Source organism: Coenobita brevimanus, chromosome 61, assembly GCF_032717465.1.
Source record: "Coenobita brevimanus isolate Jiangsu-jjx chromosome 61, ASM3271746v2, whole genome shotgun sequence".
Classification (NCBI taxonomy): Eukaryota; Metazoa; Arthropoda; class Malacostraca; order Decapoda; family Coenobitidae; genus Coenobita; species Coenobita brevimanus.
In genome coordinates this window covers 27,902,368-27,925,195 of record NC_137014.1, presented here as the reverse complement: position 1 = coordinate 27,925,195, position 22,828 = coordinate 27,902,368, and the positions used below count along the sequence as shown (strand labels likewise).

Below are 22,828 nucleotides of genomic sequence, written 5' to 3'. Positions count from 1 at the left end.
CACTTCGCTTGGTCTCTCCATTGTCTATAAGTTTCACATTTCCAGTTTATCTGCATAACTTAGGTTCTTCTTTTTCTTTTATTTCCCTGCCAGGTGCCGCAGCATTATGTTGGGTGATGGTAGTGGGACAGGGAGGGGGTACGTTGGCCATGGTCATATCATAAAAAAAGTTATTGTTCTCGCTGTCACTGTTCACTGTCTGAGGGTGCGCACTTGAATGGTTTGGCAGGCAGGAGACTCGGTCGGGCGGCCAATCAGCGCTTGGCTGGCGCTGATGTCACACGACCTATCACGGAGTGAAGCTTTTGTTGGCTGGGCGGAGCACCGGAGCCCGGCCTTCTTGAAAATTTTGAGCATTTCCGGTGCATGATAGCGGGCATTTAATGCGTGATAAAGGTATTTGGGTAGTTTTTTATATAAGCGTGATAGCGAGATACGCTATAGCGGAACCCGTGATAGCCCAGGGTTGAGTGTGTATATATATATTTATATATATATATTTATATATATATATATATATCTATCTATCTATCTATCTATCTATTGCCAGACGCCTTAATCCCGTACGGTGTGGCCACAAACAAATCGCCTTCACGTCACCCTGTCCCCCGCCATTTTGCTGCCCTGCTCCCAATTCACACCCCCCTCTCATATACCTCTCCACTCCATCCCTCCATTTCATCCTCGGCCTCCCCCTCCCTCTCCCCCCCTCTCCCCCCCTCCACCTCACTCACATACACTCTCCTTGTCATATACAGTATATATTATATTTATATATACACAGTACAGGTGAAGAGTGCTATGATGCGGCTGAAAGATGGGAAAGCAGCTGGGGTGGATGAAGTGTATGCAGAGATGCTTAAGGGTAGGTGGAGAGAGTGGAATGAAGTGCTTGTTGGAGATATGTAAGAAGGCATGGATGAGTGAAACTGCACCTACAGAGTGGGAAAAGGCTGTGATTGTACCCCTGTACAAAAATGAAGGTAAGCGAAGTGAGTGCAAGAATTATCGTGGCATAAGTTTATTGAGTGTGATAGGGAAGGTATGTGGAAGAATTATTATAGAGAAAGTAAGAGAGATATCAGAAGTCCTAGTGAGTGATGAACAGGGTGGCTTTAGGAGTGGTAGAAGATGCGTGGATCAAATATTTGCAGTGAGACCGTAAGAAGGCCTGTGAGAAGGACCATAAGGTGTTTATAGCATTCATGGATCTGGAAAAAGCATATGACAAAGTGGACAGAGAAGGATTGTGGAAAGTTTTGCACATGTACGATGTAGATGGTAAGCTGCTAGGTGTCGTCAAGAGTTTTTATGATGGTAGTGAAGCATGTGTCAGGGTTAATGGGCATCTAAGTAAATTATTCACGATCGGTGTGGGCATGCGACAAGGTTGTGTGATGTCCCCATGGTTGTTCAGTATACAGTATATATGGATGGGATGATGAGAGAAGTAAAAACACGAGTAATGGAGAGAGGGATGGCATTGGTAATGAATGGTGATGGATGGAATATCTCAAATTTGTTGTATGCTGATGATGCAGTACTGCTTTTAAGTACTGGACAAGAACTTGGTAGGCTGGTGCAGAGTTTTGGTGATGTGTGTGGGCATCGTGCCTTGAGAGTAAATGTAGAAAAGGGTAAAGTGATGGTTATTGAGAGAGAAGATGACTCCCAGTGCGATGTTACAGTGAATGGAGAGAGACTGGAATTGGTGAGAGAGTTCAAATACCTGGGTGCAGTGATAGAAAAGAGAGGAAAATGTGTAAAAGAAGTTGAAAGTAGAGTGACACAAGGAAGAAAAGTAGCTGGTGAAATGAAGGCCTTGATAAGAAACAGAGGCTTGAGTGTTGCAGCTGCACGAGGCTTACATGAAGGAGTGTTAGTGCCAACTTTAACATATGGATGTGAGACTATGGTGTGGCATGAAAATGAAAAGTCAAGAGTAAGAGCAGTGGAGATGGGACTGCTGAGGAATGTATGTGGAGTACAGAGGGTGGATAGGATATGAAATAATGTGATTTGTGAAAGATGTGGAGTGAGGAAGTTGGTGGACACCAGAATCGAAGTGAGTGTACTGAGAAGAGAGAATGGATAACAATAGAGTGGTGAAAAAGGAACATCTGAGCAAATTCGAAGGAGGGAGGAGGCGAGGTAGGCCATAGAGAAGGTGGAGAGATATGGTGGATGAGTGTGTGAGGAAGAGAGGTTTGGAAGTCATTGAGGCTAGGGAACTGACGGGAGATCGAGCTGGCTGGATGAATGTTGTGAGGAGAAGTGCATGATCAGGGATTAGCACCCTTTTTTAACATGGCAGCGTCCGGATTGACCCTATCGGATATGATTATGTGAAGCTGCAGAACGTGGTGAATGTTTTTGGCGTATCCGATAGAGCCAGGATTCCGGGGGCTTGAATGATGAGTGAATGGAAGTGTGGCCCATTGGATTGGGCAAATTTGGGTTGTCTGAACATTGCTACTCCTCACCCTGCCGTAGGGTGAGAAAGGAGGTCTGGATGATGATGATGATGAAGTTTTACTTCTGAACATTTTATTTTTGCTGCATTTCTGTACTTTTACTTTTTATTAGCTTATCTTATAGTACAAACACCAGCGAAGATGATGGTATACTATTTATATCAATATAACCAATTTCTGGTGGGATAATGGGCTTTGGATTTTTTTTTATAAATTTTTGAGCCCCAGGAGCAATCAAACATCACAGATAACTGATTTTCAAACTGTCTTCTGGTTTTTTGGTAATTTTTGTTCTTTATATATTGTTTTTTTGATGTTTAGCATTAATATGGATAATTGTATGTTTGTTTTGATGTCTAAATATGCCTGAATGACCGAAAAACACTGCCAAATTAAGCATAGGTACTACACAAATAGCTTAGGTGTAAATTGGAGGTGAGTGTAGGTAGGGTCAGGATATGGTAGGGGAATAGCATTCATAATTCGGATGTTGCCGCTACCCAGACATGCCTTTGGCTCTATTATGTCCGGATAAATGAGGGATTACTGTACATAATAGGCACAGAAACTCACTTGGAAGGCTGGAGCGAGGCATTTAACCCCTAAGTCCTAATCACATTAATTGATGCAATTTGAGTTTTATGCCAAAATGCCTAATCGCGTCAATTGAACGAGGCCAGTAAAAAACTGCAGAGCGCTTGCTCCACCCTGATTATGATGTACATGGCTTCAGGCCAATGAGAACTCGCCCCTGATGTGGCATGAGGGGGGATCGGACCAACCCGGGTGGTAGGGGGGCTCCCTCCCTCTCGGCTGCCTCCATGCCACCTTCTACTGCACTCCCTCATTCCCTCCTTGTCCCCCATCACTCTCCCACCCCTCCATGCAACTGCATCTCTCCTCCCACCACCACCTGCGTCCCTTCCCACCCTCTCTTGCCCTCCTCCCTCCCTTGTTGACCCCCCCCCCAAATCCCACCCCATCCCTCCCTCCTTGTCCCTCACTACCCTTCCAACCACCTACAGACCCCCGAGAGTTATCAGGCCTGATGTACGTACCTCTTTCATATTTTTAATACTTCTACATCCCTGTTCATTTCTCACCTTGTACCTACCAGTTTCCATACGTACGTAGTTGGAGTATGCTATATGTCGTACTACATACGATGCATTTTTTTTTTTTCCCCCCCCACCTGCCCAGATTAGTAGCTCTGATTAGTCTCTGTCTCCGAGCAAACATTTACTTTGGGTAAACACAACCGCCAGCCCTTCGGGTCAATTTATCTGCCTGTTTGTTAGTTAGTTAGGGAGTCACTGCACATAACAAATAACTCATGCTTCAGTGCATTGCATACTTTTTGCGCTGATTCTTTTCAATCCAATAGTCTGAGGACGCTTATAGTTATTACTTTCTTTCCAAATTTTGTATACGTCTCTCTTCTCTTCAACGTTGTGTTACGAACACACAACACTATGCGCGACAATGTTCTGAAAAGTGACAGTGTTTAGATAACGGGACAGCGAAAGGACACGAGTAAAAATAAGTGTAATGATAGGTCTGAGTGGAAAGTGAAAAGACATGCATAGAAATAAGTGGACAGAGAGAGGACATAAGTAGAAATAAGTGTAATGATAAGTGTGATAAAGTGTAATGATAATGTGGTAAGTGTGATGATAAGTGCAATAAATGTGTAATGATAAGTGTGATAAATAAGTACAATAATAAGTTACGACAGTAAAAGGAGATATCGGAAACAAATTATTGCATTTTCTCTCTCTCTCTCTCTCTCTCTCTCTCTCACTTTCATATGCAGGCATCTACAGCATTGTTCAACTTTTTTTTTTTTATGTCTTTGATGGTTATAAACATTTATATATGTCTATGTTAGTTTGTGAAAGACTAAGAGGCCTTGTAGGGCTACTCCCCCCACCTGTTTCTTAGGGCTACTTCCCGCACCTGTTTCATCTCCCCACACCAACAAACACACCTGTTTTCATGGCTGGTGTGATAAATTCCATTGAAATGGAGAGTTTCCACAAGAGAATTTGGTTGTTGCTGAAATTGTAATGATAAGTGTAGTGAAGTGTAATGATAATGTGATAATTTTTTTTTTTTTTTTTTTTTTTTTTTTTATGCGAGGAAGAAGGAACCAAAGGCCATGAGCCCGCAGTAACAGTTCCCTCCAAGAGAAAAACAAAATACAATAGAGAGTCAAATTCAAGATCCGATCATTTTGAGATGCCTGGACACACTACGTTTGAAAGACTGGAGATCATAGGCAGAAGGAAACACAGACAGAGGGAGACAGTTCCAGAGCTGACCTGTTGCATAAATGAAAGACTGGGAGTAACGGTTAACTCTTGCATTAGAGAGTTGGACAGAAAAGGGATGAGAGTTTGCTGCCAGACGGGTGCTACGCGCCCGTCGTAGAGGTGGAGGAATGCAAGCAGACAGTTCAGAGGAGCAGTGACCATTAAAGTAGCGAAAGAAAAGAGATAAAGATGCAACAGTGCGGCGAAGAGACAGAGGTTGAAGGGAGTCAGTAAGAGGAGGAGAGTTAATGAGACGAAAAGCCTTTGTAATGGTCTATCTATCTATCTATTGCCAGACTCCTCAATCCCGTTTGGGGTGGCCACAAACAAATCGCCTCCAAGTCGCCCTGTTCCCCGCCATTTCACTGCCCTGCTCACAACTCACACCCCCCTCTCTCATATACCTCTCCACCCCATCCCTCCATCTCATCCTCGGCCTCCCCCTCCCTCTTCCACCCTCCACCTCACTCACATACACTCTCTTCGTCAGTCTTTCACCCTCCATCCTCTCCACATGGCCAAACCACCTCAGTGTGTTCCTCATAATGCTTCCTATCACATCCACATCCACACCACAACGCTCCTTTATATCCTCATTCGTCAGCCTGTCTCTCCGTGTTACTCCACAGGCTCCTCTTAAATAACTCATTTCCACTGCTCTCACTCTTGACTTGTGTCCTTCCAACAACGTCCAAGCTTCACTTCCGTACGTTAGAGTTGGTATCACAATACTGTCATGTAGTAACTTTTTCACTTCCATGCTCACTTCCCTGTTTCTTATCACTGCTTTCAAAGAACCAGCAACCTTTCTTCCCTGCTGTACCCTTTCAAGCACTTCACCCTCCAAACCTCCATCCTTACTCATCACACTACCCAAGTACTTAAACGTACTCATTTTCCAATTCCTCACCATCCAACCTCGCTGTAAATTCACTGACTTCACCTCTCTCAAAGATCATCACTTTACTCTTCCCTACATTCACCTTGAGATTCCGTTTCTTACACACTCTCCCAAACTCATCCACCAAGCCTTGCAGCTCCCCTTCGTCTTCACTCAACGACACAGTATCATCTGCAAAGAACAGTACAGAGAGTTTCCAAACACTATCCTCTCTCACCAGGGCCACTCCAACATCCACTACCCTACCTTGTACCTCTTTTATTACCCCATCCATGTACAGATTGAACAACCATGGAGACATGACACATCCCTGTTTCAACCCAACTTTCAAAGAGAAAAATTCACTTAGTTCACCATCCACACGCACTGCAGCCTTCGCACCATCGTACATACTCTTCACAGCATTCGACAACTTCCCATCTACAGTACTCCATATATTCTTAACACTTTCCACAATCCTTGTCTATCCACCCTGTCATATGCTTTCTCCAAATCCATGAAAGCCGCATATAACTTCTTTCCCTTCTCTAGAAACTTTTCCACTAAAGATCTAAATGAATATCTGATCTACACAACCTCTTCCCTTTCTGAAGCCTCCCTGTTCTTCTCCAACTAATTTCTCTGTTCTTTCTCTAACTCAGTCAATAAGTATCCTACCATACACTTTTCCTATTATACTAAGAAGACAAATGCCCCTATGATTACCACACACTTCTTTTTCCCCTTTTCCTTTGTACAAGGGAATAATTATACCTGACTTCCAATCCTCTGGGACTCTACCTTCCTCCCAGGCCAATCTCACATCTTCCACATCCATTCTACTACTATCTCTCCCCCCATGCTTCAGCATTTCACCACACTCTCCATCAATTCCTGGGGCTTTCCGCGATTTAACTTTCTTCATTGCTTCCACAGCTTCTATCCTACTGATTTCTTCCTGTTTTCTCACCTCCCTCCTTCTCCCAGCCATTCCCCAGCCATGTAATGGTAAGTGTGATAAATGTGTAATGGTAAGTTAGGACAGTAAAAAGAGAAATCAGAAACAAATTATTGCTTTTTTTTTTTTCCTTTCTTATGCATGCATCTATAGCATTATTCAACTTTATTTTCATGTCCTTGATGGTTATAAACATTTTATTTATCTGTGTTAGTTTTGGAATGACTATGAGGCCTTGTAGGGCTACTCCCCACACCTGTTTTATCTCCCCACACCTACATACACTCCTGTTTTCATGTTTGGTATGACAAATCCCATTGAAGTGGAGGGTTTCCACAGGAGAAGTTGGTTGTTGCTGAAATTTTTCTCCCCAGGTACCACCAAGGCCTTGTAGGCCTACTCCCCACATTAGTTATCTCCTCATACCCGTATACACACCTGTTTTCATGGTAAATGTTACAGAATACACTGAAGTGCTTTATTTTTTCTTGCGATAAGCAGGTTATTTCCAACCCCTGTACCTATAGGCCTACTCTCCACAGCCTACTTTATCTCCCCACAGCCTAGTAATCTCCCCACACCTACATACACCTGTTTTCATGGTTGGTGTGACAAAACAATTTGAAATGACCTGTTTCAATAAGAAAAATATGTAGTTACAGTGTATCAAAATTTTCATGTTTTCGAGGGGTAACTATCATAAACTTTTTTTTTTTTTTTTTTTTAACTTTGACGCGCGATTGTGCGATAACCATTAGGCCTACGAGGGTACGGATTGCGTTGTCAGGTGTGTAAATTCTTCCTCTTTAGCCAGAGCACAATCAATTTGCTGTTGGTGAGAGTCGCCAAAACACCCCGGAATTGTGGTTGTGGGAGGTACCCTGCCAGAAACAATTGCAGTCTTTAGGGTTAACAGAAGGGATGGGGATGTAATTTCCGAGGCAGGTGGTGAGGCTACTGTGCCCCACCACCTCTGGCACCTCCACCCTCCTCTGCCTCTGCCGCCACTGCCTCTCCACGCAGCACACCATCCTCTGCTGCATCTCTTTTGCAGCAGTGGCAACAAACAAGTGATGATTATGTATTCTCGCCGTGAACAGAAGGTTTTTTGCATGAAACCTGGTGTTTGGGAATATTTGCAGGCCACTGCTAACCATGAAACTGAAAACGAAGATATCATTTAACTTGGGCTTTACCATAGTTAAAACAGTGAAACCTGTTATTATTGCAGAAGGTACGGATTAGTCGCGGAGTTCACTCACTTGTAGGGGTGGGGGGGTATTGAGGATTGATTGTAATACAGTACTGAGTAAGTCATGAAGAAGTCCTGTGACAAGGATGTGAAATAAGCTGCAAAAGGGTAAGTTTTTGGCTAAGCTAGTGTAGAATGTATATAGTTTTCATTTTTAGTGCTATAGTATGATATTGTACTACAGTAATTTATTCTCAAACATGGGCTTGAATTCCCACCTGAGGGGGGAGGACGTTCGGATTAAACGAACTTTTGGCTTTACCAAACCTGGCTTTCCCCAATTAGTTCATTTTAGTGAAGCTCTCCTGTATGTTCAGTATGGCTTCATATGTGTTGCATAACAACCACAGTTTATCCTGTGCAATATCGTGTTCTCGAAAGCGAATTTGAAGCCATCAGAGCTTAGTGAACATTTCTAGAACAGACATGGCAGCAGGGGTGTGGGGAATAACATCACAACATTAAAGGCCAAACAAGTCAGGTTTGACTGTGCTGACACTGCTGACACATGGATTTTCACCAGTAGAGAAGCCTTTCTACATGCTTTTCATCAAGCTGCATGCCAGGTTGCTAAGTCAAAGAAAGCCCATACAGCTTTTGAGGATTGATCAAACCATGTGCCCTTGAAATGGCAAAGATTGTTCTTGGTAAGAAAGCAGAGAAAAAACTGTAACAAGTGCATTTTACAGATTATGTTGTCCATAGCCAAATTACTGACATATGTCAGGATATTCTGGAGCAGGCTGTTGCTGATATGAAGGTTATTCCCATAAAGATCAGCCAATACAGGCGAATGACTCGACACATATGTCAACTTTGTCAGCTACTGGGTGTGGTCTGCTACCTAAAGGCCAAAGAAGTACAAGAAAATTTTCCCATCTGTCAGTCATTGAAGACAACTGCACAAGCTGTAGATGTGTTCAGTAAGATAAGGAAATTTTACAAAACACCAGCTCCATCTCAGCATGACTGGTTCAATATGTATGGTGCTGATGAGGCTCCAGCTATGCTGGGCTGCCATTCAAGAGTTCGAATCATTGATGAAAAAAGTAATTCCAGACTTGAAGATCACCCACTGTAATAGTAATAGCGGTTGTTCCCTAGGCAGTCTGGCCAAACAGCCCTGAATCCCTAAGGAAGGCCACAGCCAAGACTGGGCTTTCCCACAGAGCTCTCAAGGAGTGTATGTTGTGTCGTTGGCCCAGGCGATTATGTGCAGTGCTGTCTCCCATAATGTGCTTAATAGTATGGAGTGGTGTGTTGCATCCTGGACAGGCATCAGCGACGGAGTCATCCAGCCTTTTCTGATAAGTCAAGTGGGCTGGATGATGCCCACATCTCAGCCTGGCCAGGTGGACCCTGTCTTGATGAGAGTGGTAGGATTCAGAGGGGTTTATATCAGGAGGCCGTGTATACAGCTGTGTGTTGTCTTTTAGTGACTGAATGGAGTGGTGAGTTATTTGAATATGGATATGCTTCTGGAAGCTGGTTTGAGGCAGGCAAGGGGGGAGAAATGACAGTACACTCAATCCTCGTAAATTGCATGTTCATAAATCACGGATTCGTAAATCATGGCTAGGTGGCCGTCAGACTGCCGACAACCTTAAATCACTGTTAAGTCACGAAAATCGTGGACCTAGGCACCCAAGTGGGCCTTTTTCGAGGAGAACCGTAAACCACGACATTCAAACTGAAAATCGCGACCCAACAACCAATCACCGCACATCCCTGGTGGCATATGTACATACTAATGCCACCATGTTGTTGTTGTTCTTGTCCCGCCAGTCTGCACACTACAGACCGTCGCCGTTGAGTACGAGAGTTACCTGCCTTTTTGTGCAACTTCCCCCCGCCTCCTACCTGCCATGGTCCCTCCTGACCCCCCGATGAAACGTTCTTACCAGTATGGCGTCAAGAAGCTGCCGCAGTTGTTGTACAGTCAACGTTTGGAGCTCATTCGTCGTGTTGAGAGGGGAGAGAAGTTTTCAAAGCTGGCGAAAGAGTTTGGGAAGAACAAGTGCTGAAAGGTTCTAAGTTCTTCCCAACACCATTCCACTCCATTCACTTAAGCAATTTCGTCATAGGATTAAGGTGAGATCCCTTAACATGGCTTATTTCTATTTGATACATGCACTGAATATTCCTAAATTTGTATGTTTGTGTTTGATGGTGCCTAGATAGGTGTAGGTAGGGTGCTGTGGGGGTGGGTTGGTCAAAGTCCAGACCCAAATTAATTTTTCACATAAGAGATAATTCATAAATCACGGAATTTGTAAATCACGGCAGTGGTCCAGACCCAAATTGCTGCGATTGACGAGGATTGAGTGTATGTGTGTATAATATCATGTGCTGGGTGTTGTTTTGATGTTCTTTGGTGTGTGTAGATGTGCTGCCATGTAGTGTAGTGGATGGTGTTGGTTTGGGGAGGCTGTGGCAAGAATTTGTGTGCCTCTCATGTCTAGGTGATTTTCTACTTTGAGGACTTTGGTTTCTTGGTGTAGATGGTCTGTAGGTGTAGGAGCTGTGCAGCCTGTGACTATTTTTAGGGCCTTGTTCAGGATGGTCTGTTGGGTGTGGTAGTGAGTTTCAGTGAGGTTAGAAGCCCAAGCATAACTTGCATAGTTCATCACTGAACGTATATATTGTTTGTATACTGTGGTGGTGGTTTCTTTTTTATGTCTGAATGTTGAATGGGCAAGTGACTGTAGGGCATTGAGTCTTGGTGTTAATTTATTTTTAATGTTTGTGATGTGTTGTTTAAATGACATTGATGTATGTTGAACCAAGGATATTGGGTGTGTGGCATGCACTCGCAGCAAGATCATTGCCTCCAAACCCAATGAAGATTATGGATATTTGTGTGAAAGTTATGAACATGATTTGTAGTCATATCTTGACTCACTGACCTTCAGTTGTTTTGTGAGGAAACAGATCATGAACATTCTGCTTTCTTACCGCACAGGAGTGAGGTGGCTCTTGCATGGTCATGTGCTGTCTCTTGTGTTTTACAGTAATTCAGTGAATTGCAAGATGAAATTCAGAAGTTTCTTTTTGGACAGGGGCAAGACCTAGCTGAATACTCCCAAATTTGTTCAAATGCTTGGATATTTGGCTGATTTATTCACAGCATTCAGTGAGATCAGTTGCTCTCTGTAGGGAGGGGAACTTGATATGGCTACAGCATACTGCTAGCAAGAAGCTGGCTGCATTCAAAGAAAACTTGATTAGTAGATTGGTTATGTAAGGAAGGGAAATTAAGTAAATTTTCCATTCCTGAAGGAATAGTCATGGCAGATGTCTCCATGCAACCTGACATTTTATCAATTATTGAAAAGCACCTGCAGATGCTGCAGACTTTATTCATTGGCTACCCTTTGTGTGGAGTGCTGCAAACCTGTAATACGTAATTGAATCAAGCACCCTTTCTGGATGACTGTGGAAGATACTGTAATGATAATGACAGTGACATCAAGGAAGTTCTCATTAATCTGAGAAGCAGTCATGCAATCCATATGGAGTTTACCAAGAACCATCTAGAACACTTCTGGGCACCCCTTCTGAAAACATATTCTGTTTAGCAAGAAAAGCTCTTGCTGGGCTGGTGCCATCCATGACCAGTTATCTTCGTGGAACTGGATTCTCGTGTCTGCTTCATATCAGAACTATGTGCAGAAATTGGTTGAATGCTCAGCACAGCTTGTGAGTTATGCTCGGCACCGAGAAGCCAAGATTCAGTGATATAACAGAGTGAAAAACAATAACAGAGTCGCTCAGTTTGCATGACAGGCATTATCTTTCAAAACCGTGCAATGAAAATGAATAACTCACTGTTTGTAATGAACCATTTGGCTGTCAGTTATGTGTAATTGCAAATAAATACCTGTATTGTAAACCACGATGGATCTCGGATTCCCATTAAAATAGTACAGTGGTGTACGCTCATGAAACTGAGATACAGCTGAGAATTGTCTGGTGCTTTGAATGGGGTGCAAACAGGAAAAAGATTGAGAACCTCTGTGATAGTTTATAGGAAGCATATACGAGAAGTGTAGATGTATATGCCAATGATAGTTTATTGATCCATTAAGTGTGAATGTTTTTGCCAGTGATTGTTTATAGGAAGCATGTAAATGTGGATGTTTATGCCACTTATAGTTTATAGGAAGCATGTAAGTGTGGATGTTTATGTCTGTGATAGTTTAGAGGAAGCATGTAAGTGTGGATGTTTATGTCTGTGATAGTTTAGAGGAAACATGTAAGTGTGGATGTATATGCCAATGATAGTTTATTGGTCCATTAAGTGTGAATATTTTTGCCTGTGATAGTTTATAGGAAGCATATAAGTCTGGATGTTTATGCCTGTGTTAGTTTGTAGGAAGCATGTTAGTGTGGATGTTTATGCCAGAGACAGTTTACTGGAAGCATATAAGTGTTGATGTTTATGCCTGTGATGGTTTTTAGGAAACATATATATGTGTGGATGTTTATATCAGTGATAGTTTATATGAAGTGTATTAATTAATGTTTATGCCTGAATTAGTTTATAGGAAGCATGTAAGTGTGAACTTTTATGCCTGTGATAGTAGTAGTAGTAGTAGTTGTTCCCTAGGCAGTCTGGCTGAACAACCCCGAGTCCCTTAGGAAGGCCATGGCTGAGACCGGGCCTTCCCACAGAGCTCTCAAAGATTGTATGTTGTGTTGTTGGTGTAGGTGATTGTGTGCAATGCTGTCTTCCATAATGTGCTTAATAATATGGGGTGCTGTGTTGCATCCTGGACAGGCATCAGCGACGGAGTCATCCAGCCTCTTCTGGTAGCTTAGAGGGCTGGATGGTGCCCACATCTCAGCCTGGCCAGGTGGATCCTGTCCTCACGAGGGAGATAGGATTCAGAAGGGTGGATGTCAGGAGGCCGTTCATGCAGCTGTGTGTTGTCTGTAAGTGACTGCATGGAGCAGCAAGTGCTCTGAGTGTGGATATGCTTCTGGAAGCTGGTCTGAGGTGGGGGAGGGGGGAGAGATGACAGTATTTGTGTATAGTATCATGTGCTGGGTGTTGTTTTGATGTTCCTTGGCGTGGGTGGATGTGCTGCCATGTAATATAGTGGATGTTGTGGGTTTGTGGAGGCTGTAGCAAGAAATTGGGTGCCTCTCATGTCTAGGTGATCCTTGACTTTGAGGACTTTGGTTTCTTGATGTAGATGGTCTGTGGGTGTAGTAACTGTGCAGCCTGTGATTATTTTTAGTGCCTTGTTCTGTATGGTCTGTAGAGTGTTGTAGTGTGTTTTGGTGAGGTTAGAAGCCCAGGCAGGGCTTGCATAATTCATCACTGAATGTATGTATTGTTTGTATACTGTGGTGGTGGTTACTTTGTTGTGTCTGAATGTTGTATGGGCAAGTGACCTCAAAGCATTGAGTCTTGGTGTTATTTTATTTTTAATGTTTGTGATGTGTTGTTTAAATGACATTGATGTATTGTATGTTACACCAAGGATTTTGTGTGTGTGTGTGTGTGTGTGTGTGTGTGTGTGTGTGTGTGTGTGGTAGGGGAGTGTTGTTTATGGTGAGGTGTGGGATGTGACTGTGTTCTGCTGTCCAGTTTGAGAGAAGGGTCACTGTAGATTTGGCTGGGGCTATTTTGAGCCAGTTTGTGGTGAACCATTCATGTAGTGTGTTGAGGTAAGGTTGAATGATGTGTACAGGTGTGTTTGCATTTTGGGGCTTACATGTAAGTGTTATATCATCTGCATAGGAAGTTATGCGTATCTGTGGTGTGTGGGGTGTGGGTATGTCCTGCATGTTTGGTTAAAGAGTGTAGGGGACAAAACAGATCCATGGGGGATGCCGTTTGTGAAGTTTCTGATGTTAGAAGACTGACCGGCAAATGTTACATGTGCACATCTGCCTGTTAAGTAGTTTGCCAGCCATCTTTTTGTGTTATTGTGCATGTTTGTGTTGAGTATTTTGTTTGTGAGGTTGTGGCGGGGGATGGCATCAAATGTTTTGCTAATGTCTAGTGTGATTAGGAGTGTTCTGTGTGGTGCCTTAGCTGAATTCATGCCCTTGAAAACTCTCTGTTAGAGGTAGGTGGTGGCGACCATCATCCACTCACTTGATGTAATGCTGCCTACTTCTTTCTTAGCCTTTATCATTCTTTTTCTGTGCCTGCCCTCCTCTCTTCCTATTTCTCCCATTTTTCCTGTCACTACTTATTGCTTTTCTTTCTGTTACAGGTGGCTTTACATTGAGTGAGAAGCCAAATGGTTTCCTGTAAGCCAAGAAACCATTTACGACACTGGGTGGTAACCATATAACCAAACCATAAGTGCTCCCTACGTGTCAAGTGGGTTGGTGGAAGATTAGTGCCCCTCCCTGTAAAACAAGTAACTCAGAGTCAAATGGCCACCCCGTACGGGATTATGGCGTCTGGCAATAGATAGATAGAGAGAAAACACTCTGTGTAAGGTCTGTAAGAAGGGTGTTTGTGGAGTGTAGTGGCCTAAAGCCATGTTGTGATTGGGCTAGGGGAATGTGAGATGTGACTAGTTGTAGTACCAGTCATTCAGTGACTTTAGAGGGGGTGCAGAGGAGTGCGATGGGGTGGTGTGAGGAGGGTAAAGTGGGGTCTTTGTTGGGTTTAGGGATAGTGATGATAATGCCATGCTTCCAGATATTGGGTATTATGTTGTGTGAGTAGCTGTAATTTTATATGTTGGTGAGTGCTTGTATACCTTGTGGTCCAAGGTATTTAAGATGAATGTTGTTTATGTTGTCTGGTCCACAGGCAGATGAGTGCTTGAGGTTGTTAATGATGTGCTTCGTCTAGTTGTAAGTTAAAGGTGCTTAGTCTGGGTCTGTGGGGTACTGTCTCTTTATGTCGGATGATGCGTTGGTCTTCGGGATGGGGGTTTAGATGGCTGACTTGTGAAAAGTCATTGATGAGAGTGTTTGCTTGTTGTTTGTTTGAGGGTATGGTGTCTGTTGTTGTGATGGCAGCATGTGATTGTGTGGTGCTGCTGTTGGAAAGTGTGATGCTGTTTAGTGTTTTGTAGAGTTTGCTGATGTTTGTTTTGTGGTCAAGTGTTTGGAGGTAATTTTTCCAGTTCAGTGTTTGCTGTTCTGATATTTTATTGTTTATATGATTGTTGAGTTCTTGTATTTGTTGTACGGTGTCTTGTGTATGGGGTGTTGGGGAGTGTCGCAGTGTTGAATTCTTGTATTTGTTGTGCGGTGTCTTGTGTATGGGGTGTTGGGGAGTGTCGCAGTGTTTCCTGTTGTCTGATGAGGCCTTGAATTTCTGGTGTGAAGTTGGGGTTGTGTCTCTTTCTGTTGCCTCTAGGGATGTGTTTTTTGTCTGCATTTTGTATAACTGTATTGAAAGTGCACAGCGGTGTTGATGTTTGTGATGGGTGTACTGTTTAGTTTTTCGAAATGTTATTCTGTTTCAGTTACACAGGCCTCCCAGTTGGCTCTCTTATAATTAGTATATGTGTGTTTGTGGCCAGCTGGGGTGATTCTGGTTTTGGTAATGTTGATGATTGGGAGGTGATCAGAACCTAGGGTTTTGACCACTCTCCATGATGTAGTGGGGGCGAGGTTTGGGGCGCAGAAGGTGATGTCTGGAGATGAGGGGAGGAAGAGGGCTTGGTATGGGATATGGGTATGTTGGTCTAGATTGTTCAGTATGAAAAGATGATCTGTCTGGGATTGTAGTACGTGCCCTCTGTCTGTGTCAGGGTTGTTGACGTGCCAGGCCGATGACTTGGCGATGAAATCACCACCTAGGATGATGTTGGATATGTCAGTGATGTGGTGTATCTGTGGAGAGTAATTGTGTGGTACTGTGGGGAACGATTGGGGGGGAATGTATGTGTTAGCAATTGTTATGTGTGATTTGTTACTAGTGCATATTTTAACTGATTGTATTTCTGTTGTGGTGTCATGTGGGGGGAGAAGTGACTGTATGTGCACTGGTATCTACAAAGTTGATGGATTTGTGTACCAGGGTGACGAGTCCACCGCCACCGCCATCAGCCCGGTCTTATTGAATGATGATGAAGTTATGAAATGTCGGTGTTTTCTGTGCTCTGTGTGGTTTTGTTTCTTGTAAGATGGCAATGTGTATGTTCTGTTGTTTGATGAATTGTGTGAGTTCTTGTTTTTTGGTGTTTATGCCATCCATGTTTAACTGAAGAATGTTTATGTTGTGCGTGTGATGTGTGTTGGCTGCTGCAGCATGGGGGGGGGGAGGTGGTGTGGGTGGAGGGGAAGGGGTAGGAGGAGGTTGTGATGGAGATAAGGGTTGACGTGGATTAGGATGGGTTGGAATGGGAGGAGCTGGGGGACTTGATCGTGTGGGAAGGATCGGTGGGTTTGGCTGTGGAGGTGTGAAGGAAGTAGGAGTAGGATTGGTAGGGGGGTTGGTGGGTGGGGGGAAGGAGCATAATGAGCAGGTCCAGGTGTTTGTGTAATGTTTTCTGGATGCAAGTGTTGTGCAGGTGTAACGGGTCCAGTTCTTGCAGGCATTGCGCTGAACTGAACCCTTTGTCTGTCAGCTCGACATGATAGGTTTTGAGCATGTTGGACATATGTATTGTTGGTGGGTCCTGGATTGCTCTCAATGTCCCCGGCTAGAAGAAGTCATCAAGAAATGGCAGCCGGGAAGTCATTTCTCAGTGTAGAAAAAACGGTGTTGTTGTATGTGTTGTGTTGGGAGATGTGGTACATGCCCGGGTGACCAAAGCCACTCCTAGGTACTCGAGCCCCGTGAGGGGCCGGGGGGGTTTGCGGTGGTTTGGCCCCCATGGCCCCCATGCTGTCCTCCTCTTCTCTTCGACAGCCTCTGGGGGGTAGACCCACGATGAAGACGCCACCGCTCAAGGTCCTGCCTGTGATAGTTCAGAGAAAGTGTGTAAGTGTGGATGTTTATGCCTGTGATCGTAAATAGGAAAGATAATTGTGGATGTTTATGCTTGTGATAGTTTATAGGAAGTGTTATGTGTGGATGTTTATGTCTTTAAGTGGAATCAGGACTGGGCGCTTGAAAAGTACGTGAATGAGAGTGTGGCCCATTTAACTTGGCGGAGTTTTTCAAGTTCTCTTTCTGTTCGTTTTTTCTTTCTCTTTGGCTTCTGCCTCACCCAATGAAGAGGTGGTCATTTTTCTTTCTCTTTGGCTTCTGCCTCACCCCATCAAAAGGTGGGAAGTGAGATCCAGATAATTATTGTAATACAGTATTTTCTTGGGAAAAAAAAATGATATAATGCAGTTTATGGTAATAAAGACGAGAGAGAGAGAGAGAGAGAAGGCAGCCACACCAGAAGGAAGGAGCAGAGTGCTAATTTCATTATCAGTATTCCATGACACATTTGTAAGATTTGGTTAATTAATGCCTGGATGTGTGAATGAAATACTAATGAGATACAATGTGGAGAGAGAGAGAGAGAGAGAGAAATTGCTCCAACACTGTCCACTGAGTTTTGTAATGGTATACTGTACTTAGTTGTTTCTGTATCTGATTTTGGTACTGTACTTCCATGCTTAGTATAAACATATTTTTCATTTGTAGAATGTGGGATACATGTTCCTTACGTTTTACATGTTCCCTACATGTCAGCAAGTGGGCTGGTGAAGGGTTAGTGCCTCTCTCGTAAAACAGCTAACTCGCCACAGAGTCAGACAGCCACCTCCTACGGGGTGACTGTAGATAGATAGATAGGTAGAATGTTGGAAATTATTACTGTTTTAGACTATTACCAGATTTTTTTATGTAAGAAATTCCTTATTTCATGGTTTCCTCTCCCAGATGAAGGGGTCGGCCTGACATCAGCACACCACCATCCTGTGTTCGCCATTCACCACGACCCTGTCTTCAATAAAACACAGTCAGTTCACCATAATGCTCTGATTATTATTATTATTATTATTATTATTATTATTATTATTAATATTATGTGGTAGGTGGTGGCACTGACCATCCACTCACTTGATGTAATGCTGTTCTAGGTGTCTGCCCTTTCCTCTCCTTCATCCTTCTTTCCTTTCATCCTCTTCTGTTTTTCTTTCCCTCATTCTTTCCTTTTCCTTCTGCCTGTGGGTAACTCTACACTGAGTGACATGCCAGATGGTTTCCTGTATACCAGGAAATCATTTACTACACTGAGTGGTAACCATATAACCAAATTTTGGTGCTTGGTGGTTTAGTGGGTAAATATGGTGCTCCAATTGGATTGAGCCGATGAAGGTTTGTATCCAAGGGATGGTTGGAGTTTATTGTTCACGTAATACCACTCAAGGATGAGTGAGGCTGGTCACTGTCATCTTAAATGTTAGGACCAACTTGCCTAGCCCTGGGCTTCTACGCTCCTCATGGGGCAGTGTAGGACTGGATGATGGATGGATGGATGGATTATTATTTATATTATTATTATTTTTATGAAAAACTGACGAAGAGAGTGTATGTGAGTGAGGTGGAGGGGGGAAGAGGGAGGGGGAGGCCGAGGATGAGATGGAGGGATGGAGTGGAGAGGTATATGAGCAAGGGGGGTGTGAGTTGTGAGCAGGGCAGTGAAATGGCGGGGAACAGGGCGACTTGGAGGCGATTTGTTTGTGGCCACTCCAAACGGGATTGAGGCGTCTGGCAATAGATAGATAGATAGATTATTTTTATCGGTAGTAGGTGGGGGCACTCGCCATCCACTCACTCGGTGTAGTGTTGCTCTCGGGTGACTGTCTTTTCTTCTCTTCCTTCCTCCTCTGTTTTTCTTTCCTTTTTTCTTTTCTCTTCCTTCTGTCTGCAGGTGACTCTACACTGAGTGACAAGCCAAATGGTACAGGAAATCATTTACTATACTGGTTGGTAACCATATAACAGCTCTTGGTGGTTTAGTGGGTAATTAAGGCACTCACAATTGAACTGAGCCAATGCAGGTTTATATTCAAGGGATGGTTAGGTTTTATTGCTCATGTAATGCCACTCAGGGATGAGTGAGGCTGGTCAGTCTCATCTGGACCAACCAGCTTAGCCCTGGGCTCCTATGCTTCTCATGGAGCAACACTGGATTAGATAATGAATGAGTGAATGAAATTATTATTATTATTATTATTATTATTATTATTTTCTTTTAATTAAGACTTTCACTTTTTTGTTACCACCAGATAAGCAGTTCATCCTTTCGTCACCATAGATGATGTCTTTTGAATTTAATTATTATTACTGTATTTTCTTCTAATTAACACTTTCACTTTTTTGTTACCATCAAACAAGCAGTTCATCCTTTCGTCACCGTTGATGATGTCTTTTGAATTTAATTATCTCTACCAAGAATGTCACTGCAGGCAAGATTACGGAGGACATAACCTTTTGGCCATGACCTAGCATTTTTCGGTCATTCTCCAGGATGCAGCCTAAGTCCCAAAAGAATTAAAGTGCCAATTATAACTTTGGTGCTACTTTTCTAATAGGAAATGACCATGGAGTTTCCATCTTTTACTGTGATAATGGTAAAAAATGCACCTTTCTGCAAGAAATTGTCATTTTCTGAGAAAAAAGTGCAAAAATAATTTTTATTATTGTCCAATTTTGCAATGGTGTGATTATTTACTTCAAGCAAGGTTTTTCACTGGTAAATATAGACTAGACACATGTACACTGTTTGTTGTCACATAAAAGAAATCAAAACTTACTGTATTTGTACAAAAAAATTGTCATTTTCTGAGAAAAAAATGCGAAAATATTTACAGGCAAGTCCCAGTTATTGAGCAATCACTTAATGAGAATTCGCTAATATGAGGTCTTGAAATTTGCACCACCGCATGTTTAACGAGCAGGTAAAATTTCCCAAAATCTCAGCTTATGAGAATCGAGACGAGGGTATTTGTATTTCATGTGCATTAACCCTTTATTCCTGCTTAAAATTGTCTGTCACAGGTGTTGGTGCTCGATGGAGGTTACTTGGCTGGTTTTTCACCCCATCCCTATTTTACCTATAATTTATGTTATTCTGCTTATATTAATGCTGTTTTTATATTTCAGGTGTATTACCCTCATGTATTAACTCCTTATTCCAGCTTAAAATGATTAGAAAGTCAGTTTCGGTGGTTTGGGGGGAGATTGCTCGGAGGCCTTGCACCCTAACCCTATTTTTCCCGTGAGTTCTTCACTTTGTTAAATGAGAATTTGGCTAACGAGCAAAATCCTTGTTCCCAATTAGCTTGTAAGTTTGGGACCCGCCTGCAATATTTTCTGTTGTCACATTTTGCAGTAATAACAAGATTATTTAAAGCAAGATATTTCACTTGTACAGTATATATAAACTAGGTACGTGTAGAGTATTTGTTGTCACATACTGTACAAGAAATCAGAACTTGCCATATTTGTTCAAAAACTACAGATGTGTGGACGGAAATTTTTTTTGGCAGCTGTGGAGTGAAGTTGCCTGACACGTCTTGAAGAATAATTAGCAGGGTGACTACAGTCACCTCACGTGGCCAAGGAGTTAAAGTACAGCAAAACCTCAACATAACGGACTTCAGTAGACTGGAATTCACTTTTATCGGAATCGAGGAGCTACCAGACTAAATTCTTACGTATCGGAAAAAGTCTGATAAAGCCAGAAGCAGTCTGGACTGCTTGACCACTTCAGCTATGTACACAACAAAATGGTAACTAAAAGACATGTTTATCAGTGTACAGTACAGTATTGTTATATATGTTATACCATTTGATTATTGTAGTGAATGTATAATACAGTACAGTACTGCAGTGGTAGTGAAAACCATTTAAAAACTGTTGGTGCGATCCAGACCAATGTCTGATATATCAGAAAAAGTCAGGGTCAGCAGGGGGAAGTCCGGATGTTGCTTTTATCGGAATTTCACTTTTTTGGAATGGCTTGGGCCCCAATTAGTCTGTTATGGTGAGGTTTTACTGTACTTCTTGTTAAAAGAAGGCCAAGATTGAAGTCATTGTTTGAAGTTAACAGTGCATACTACTACTGATCAGGAGTGTGTGAGATAGTACATGATGTGAGAGCCAGTTTGTTAAAAAAAAAACAGCAATGTAGCCATTGCTTGGAATTTAACTATACATACCACCACAGATGGGGAGTGGGCAAGGCAATAAACGGGGTGAGAGCTGGTCGGGGCCTGGCAGGGGGAGGAGTTCAGCAACATGGACACAACCACTGGTTGCTTCCTTACTCATATTCTCGGCCTTCCTGTTCTTCTTCTTCCAGGTGGCCAGTCTCATCCCGCGACGCTCAGGTACAGTCATTGATGATGATGATGTGCCATTTGGATTGTTTTTGTTATTCCAACGAGTTTTTAAGTGCTTCATGGTTTAATGGTGACTGCCTTAGTTAGAGTGATGACCTTGCATAGATTTGATTCCCAAAGTGACTGGAGGTTTTTTGATCATGTAATGCCATCAGAATAAATAGGTTGATCATCTGTCCTTAACCCCTAAAAGACAGGCATCGTTATGTTTTAACATACGCTCAGGACGGGCATAATCGGCGGGTACAATATGGTGGGGGATTTTTTTTGGGGGGGGGGGAGATGTGGAGGGGTGTGGGGGTTGTGAGGTGGTGCAAGGATGGGAGCTGGGTGCTTTGGGGTTGTGGGGGGTGGGGGGGTAGGATGGGGTTCGGGGTTGATGGGTGGGGGTGGTAAGTTGGGGGTCAGGAGGGAGGATAGGGGGAGAAGGGTGGGGGTGATGGTGGTGTTGTTTGGGGGGTATGGGGATGGGGGGTGGAGAAGAGTAGGCAGTTGGGTGTGGTGGGAGTAGGGGGAGGGCATTATGGGGTGGGGGATAGGGGGTGGTGGGTGGTACTGGGTGGTTGGGGGATTGGGGATTGTGGGGGGCATGGGGGGTGGGGGTGGGGGTTGGGAGGATAGGGGTGGTGTGAGGGTGGGGGTTAGGGGTGGCAAGGGGCTGTGGAGGGAATTGGGGGGACAGTGGGGGAGTTGGAGGGTGTTTGGGGTTTGGGGGTGGGGTGGTGGGGGGGGGTGGGGGGGTGAGGGTGGGGGTGGGTAGCGGGTGGTGTGTCGGTGTGGTGGTAGGGGGGTGGGGTGGGTAGGGTGGGATTGGGGGGGTGGGGGGGCATGACTGCATGTGCGGAAACCCGTCTTTTTGGCCCTAGTACTGTTGGACACCATATGCAGACACCCGTCTTTTAGGGGTTAACTGTACTGAACTGTGATAGCCTGCGTTCAGTCCCCTACATCTCAAAATGGGTAAAGCGGAATTCTGCTTCCCCCCCCCCCAGCACAATGAGTTATTAATATTTTGTGGCAGGTATATTTGAAGTGCATACTATGTGTGAAAAAATACCTCCAGAATATTTGCAGATAATCAAGCCTGTTAGGTGGAGCCAAGGTTGCATGGGTTTGAATGGAATGTGAATGAGTGATCCATTTCATTGGGGAGGCTGTTGACAGTTCTTCCTCTGCGATGCTTTCTCTTTCTTGGCTTTCTAGATCCTATCTCACCCCATCCATTGGTGGATAAAAAGAGATCAGAATGGTGGTGATGGTGATGTTGGTAATGCATGGTACCAAGTAATTATAATCTTTTTACTTGGCCTAAAATTACCATCAACCTATCTTGAATGCTGACTTATAACTATAGATTATACTGACAGTATGGTGCTCGTCATGAGTAGGTGCTATGAAAAGGATGTAGAGCTGTAGTATTGTTTTATTTTCCTACTAAGCTATGTGAAATAAGCTGCAAAAGAACAGAAATCTTGGTCAGGGTAAATTATAAGGACTAAAGTTATGTGTATTGGTTGCTTAATGGGTAGTTGTGGATAGTGATTGGTGGACCTCAATCCTTGCCCTTCTTGGATGTTTTTTTTTCTATTACTCTGCTGCCACAAGGCAGTTTTATTCTGCATAGGGAAGATGGCTTGTAGTGAAGGGGTAACCCTAGATTTTTTTTTTTTTTTTTTTTTT

The 22,828-nt window shown here is 43.4% G+C and overlaps 1 protein-coding gene across 4 annotated transcripts in view; it reads left to right on the top strand.

Moving 5' to 3' along the window:
* LOC145403626 (uncharacterized) overlaps positions 1 to 22,828 on the top strand; it is a 79,339-nt gene that overhangs the window by 18,266 nt on the left and 38,245 nt on the right. For all 4 annotated transcript variants that reach the window (XM_080275305.1, XM_080275301.1, XM_080275300.1 and 1 more), the window contains exons 2-3: positions 17,679 to 17,757; positions 20,974 to 21,136. In XM_080275305.1, coding sequence (XP_080131431.1) covers positions 17,679 to 17,757; positions 20,974 to 21,136 — 242 coding nt within the window. The remainder of the gene's footprint in view (positions 1 to 17,678; positions 17,758 to 20,973; positions 21,137 to 22,828) is intronic.